Below are 4979 nucleotides of genomic sequence, written 5' to 3'. Positions count from 1 at the left end.
CTTTATGAATCGTCCACCCTCTCCTCACCCCCTGCCCCTCATCTGGACTATCTCTCTGCATGTGTGTGCCTGTATGTGTCTCTGCGTCTATAGTCCCTTCTCCAGCCGCTTTGGGAAAGAGGAGGGCTTAAGCTAGTGGATCAAGCCATTGGTAGCGATCGCTACCTGGACAATTTGCCTCAGCGTTGTGCTCGCCAGGACTTTTCCAGGGGAGTTCGTCAGGGTTTTTGTGTGCGCCTGTGTTTTGGGGAGGCAGTGCTGGAGGAGAGGGGAGGAGGTGAGGTGGCAACAACTACAAGAAAAGTGGATTTCCAACAAGAAGCCTGCGTACTTTCCTGACCATGTCCGGGATCTGTTCTCTACTGGCGGTGCTCTGCACTTTAGTGACGGTCCTTGGTGGCTCGGTGCTGGGTGATGCGAAAGCCCGGAGCTGTACTGAGGTGAGGCAGGCTTACAGTGCGAAAGGATTCAGCCTCAGCAACATCCCCTACCAAGAGATATCGGGTAAGCACACTTTCTCAACGTTGAAGGCGGGGATGGCCAGCTATCTCACAGGCTAACAATGATCCACAAACTTCGCGTTGCCTTTTTGGTTTTTAACAAGTTTGGAGCTTTTTTTTTGGTTGCGACTTCGGTCAGCTAAGGTAGTGGTTAGTTATTATTAAAGGAATGAGGTGGTAACACCGGCTTTTACTGAGTTGTGAAGTCTGGAGATGTTTAGGGAAGGGCAATAAAAACTGGCCCAGCCAGCGAAACCCAAGATTTCATGAATGAATTCAATAAAATAGGGAAAAAAGTTGAAAAATAGCACTTTTTGTGTGTGTCTGTAACTGTAAGTTTTAATTTCACACAATGGTCAAATAAACGTTTTACTGTGCCAGTGATGTTTACATCCAGCAAGTTGTTAGATGTCAGATACAAGACTGATCATGTGGCATAAATACAGTTTTTTTTTGCCAGCACTTGGGAACAATAATGAAACACTTAGAAAATATCTACAGGCTTTCAGCGCGACGTTCAACTGCGACTGGCTTCACTGAGAATGATCCTACTGTATTTTTGTGTTGCATATTCTATTCAGTGTAGTGGATAGATAAAGGTGTCTCTGCTATGCATGTGAAGTTTTGGCCATAGTATGCATGTGGAATCCAAACAGTTTCTACAGGAACCAGTGGTAATTAGTTTTCTGAGTTTTGTGTAAAATTACTTGTTTCCTTCTTTACAAATTTCAGAATGTGCCCACAGCAAAGTTGAGCACTGGGGTTATTGCCAAAAAAAAATATTGGACACACAATAGACGATAGCCCCAATCTGACGATATTGTAGATTAGGCGCATAAAATACAACAAGCGGGATTTAAATATACAAATGTTTAAATTGTTTTGGGAACGTTATTTCTTAGTGCTGCTCCTGGGAGTACTAACTTAAGGCCAACATAACTCGCGCACAACTACAAAACGAGGAAATTTGTCCATGTTGAAACTTCTGTATTTAGACAGTTCATCGGTGTTTGAACAATACTATGAAATAATACCCGAGACTGACTTAAACTAGAATGCATGCTGATACAAAATGAGCAAGGACATAGTTTATATTTTTCAAATGAGACCTGCATATAATGTAAATCAAAAGCCTGACAGTTTTACTTTTTAATCAATAACTATTACAGCTGCACGCATATAATAAAAATTTTGTGTTTTATCAACTAAATTTATTTTATTGTAACCACTTAATCTCACATGTTAAAGACACCTATTGACTTACCAACATTTTGTGCAGTAGGAACCAAACATCAGATAGTAGACTGGTTTACTTTGAATTTAGTTCTGTGCTTTTGCTCAGATTTACAATGTAATGTACTCAGTATTGACTTTAGAATCCAGTAAACAGGTAAACATGATCAGATTTTTGTGGAAAACCAATGGTTGCTGTGATGGTAAAAATTCTGGATTTCCAGAAGCCAGTATGTTTTTAATGATTTTAACTGTATGTCTACTGGGCTTCATTCACCACCTATGCAGACTACTGAAATGTTGGCACTGTTACTGTTTATACATCATGTTGATAGCCTTCCAAATATGAGCTCAGAAAACAAATTATATCCAACTGTCATATGAAGAGTAGTTCTTATTTATAGTTGCACTGATCAATTTTTGGAGAGTATTTCATATAAATTAACCAGTGTTCATTATGCATAAAGAGACATTTACATGTGATACAGATGCTTTGAATTTATTTTAACCATAAAATGGTAAAAATATGGAGAATTAATGATAGGGATAACACCAGCTGTGCTTAATTTTTTTATGGACTTACTGTCAGCTGTATATTTTCATCAATTCTGGGGAAGCCAGAACAACTGTCTTACCTCGTAAAGATCTAAAGTACGTGCACTGTTTCATGCTGCAATAGATTCCCTTTCTTGTCTTTTTCAGGTAGCATTTAGTTATTCGTGACACTGTTCAATAGACTTTATGGAGAACACACTTTGACTTTCACTCTCTATGATGAAATGGGTAAATAAAATATTAAGGAGGAGTATCACAAGAGTGTCATTAACCATGGTGATTCCTTGTGTTAATCCAGTTTGTGTAATTTTGTCTGTTAAGTTGATGGCTTGATGGTAAATGAACATTTAGCATGAGCTCTAATTACAAGCATTTACTTAATAGACCTGCTGTGGGAGCAGTTTCTTTTCCATGTAGTCCTAACTGCATGACACGTTGTCCTGTGAATACAATATTTCTGTGATTGAACTCAACCAATATTTGGAAAGAGAGTGTGAGAATTCTGTTGTGTACTGTTTAAAAACTGGCAGATTTCCTCTGGTGTTGCTTAGGATTTGTAGGAATCAGGCTTGAATATTCTGAATGTTGTTAAATTATATTTCATTTAATAGTAAAATAAATGGAAGAACATAGTAGAATTACAAACCAAACCCATAATAAACTGGAGGATAAAATAGTTGTTATTTCGCTCATTGAATACTTTAACTTCATTTGCCAATGGAAAATTTTAATCAAATGAAATTATATACATTTTTAAGTTTGAGTTCATTAGTAAATACGTTAAACTAACTGCACTGTGATGTAGATTGATACTCCAACAAGTAAAAAGTAAAACAACTCTGCAGTCTTCATTTACATTTGGGCATCATTGATCCAGGCAGTAGCTAATGTTTACTTGCTGTCTGAATTGTTAACTTACATTATCCTAATGTATTTTGCAGTTGGTAAAAGCTGATGTTTTTCTTTAAATCAACCAGATTCAGGGAATAAATGGAGAGCAGATTGTGTCCTAGGAGGCCTTCAGGCACAGAAATCAATTGGAAAATATGGCAACAGTGGGATCTGAGTGACCAGAAGCACAACAACATTCACAGTTGGAAGATGCACAGTTCAAAGCACTCACCTTTTTTTAAGCACATTCTTCTGACTGGTTATCTTACTAAAGGTGAAATTGGTGGGAGACTGTCCTGACTGCGGTGTCTGCTTCAGTTATCTTTGTGCAATGCAGCTGGCAAGATATGGTGTTGCAGTAAACATTCACAGAAACATTAAGAACATAATGAGCCAAAATATGCTGGAGGATGACACCTCAGGACATACACTAGGGGTTGGATTATTTTTGCATCCTTCAACTTGAAACTGCACTAAAGCTCACTGAAATTGCAAGTTGATAACACTGGGGCAAGGGTATTAGGGCACTTGGGACTTAGATTAGCAGCAAAGCCAACATCTCATCTCAACATTTAAAGAATCTGAAAGAAACAGAGGAATGAGGTAACCTAGAGTCAAATCAGGTATAAAAAGAGAAAGAAATAAAGATGAATAAAGATCCAGACAATAGATACAGAAAGGAAAATGAAATGTAAAACATTTAAATCATGAGCAATTGACAAAGTGTAGGAACGAGCCTTCAGTGTTGAATTGCTTTCTTTCTTGCTCAGAATGACTGATTGGCAATCATTATAAATGATCACATTTTTGGAACTACTAACTATGAGTTGTACCTTTTAGTGGCAGGTTTTGTGGACTTTTAACATGCAAATATGCTGAATTTTTCAAAATAATGGAGAGGGTAATGGTGATGTGCTGTCTGTGCGAATCAAGTGGAGGAGGTGCTTAAATCGACAAGCCAGTTCTGGAGATTCTCAAGGAGCATTGCATCTTTTCTTCAACTGAACATTTTCTCAACTTCAGAGATTGCCTTCCCAAACTCTCTGCTGTCATTTGCATTGCTTCTCCAAGCAGATGGCCTACAGTTACGAGTTTCCAGCATTTATGACAATGAAGTGCTCCTGCAGATTTAGGCTCAAACATTTAGACGCAGCACTTTTGGAGGTCTGCGGCACATTTGAGTTATAATAATCTGTTCTAAGATAATAAATATTGTAAAAACAATGAGTAAAAACAACAAATATTTCTAAAACAAAGTGATGTTTCCCTTCTTTCAAGTGTGATATTGTACAGAAAAAACCTTGAATATAATAAAATTACTGGAATTAGACCAAAGCAGAAATTTCTGGATAAGATGGGACTTAAAACATACAAGAATTAATTGACAGTAAGAACTGATTTTTTCAATGGTTTCAGTCACAATCTCCATTTTTGTGAAAATGAAATATTTTTGTGCTGCATTGCCCCTGTAATTGAAAACATATTTGAAGCAATTTTCATGTATGCCTCCTCAAATTTAAACCCAGAATTTACATGCACAGAATTCATATGCAATAAAACCTGAAAGTATCTGCAATAATTTTAGTGTGTTCAGCTTTTTGTAGAAAATTGCTGTGCTGTATTCAGGGTGAAAAAGCAAACAAGATGTTTTGGAAGCATGTGTTGTGGTTCATAGATAGTAGGAACTGCAGATGCTGGAGAATCCGAGACAACAAGGTGCAGAGCTGGATGAACACAGCAGGCCAAGCAGCATCATAGGAGCAGGAAGGCTGACGTTTCGGGCCTAGACCCTTCATCAGA

General features: G+C 37.7%; 1 protein-coding gene across 1 annotated transcript in view; it reads left to right on the top strand.

The window, feature by feature from the left end:
• The first annotated feature begins 336 nt into the window (after positions 1 to 336).
• Positions 337 to 4979, top strand: part of gpc6a (glypican 6a) — an 892798-nt gene continuing 888155 nt past the window's right edge. The window contains exon 1 of the mRNA XM_048598401.1: positions 337 to 504. Coding sequence (XP_048454358.1) covers positions 342 to 504 — 163 coding nt within the window. The 5' untranslated portion in view covers positions 337 to 341. The remainder of the gene's footprint in view (positions 505 to 4979) is intronic.

This window comes from Rhincodon typus, chromosome 6, assembly GCF_021869965.1.
Source record: "Rhincodon typus isolate 14 chromosome 6, sRhiTyp1.1, whole genome shotgun sequence".
Taxonomy (NCBI): Eukaryota; Metazoa; Chordata; class Chondrichthyes; order Orectolobiformes; family Rhincodontidae; genus Rhincodon; species Rhincodon typus.
Note: the sequence above shows the minus strand (reverse complement) of the source record. Positions and strands in the feature narration are given on the sequence as shown.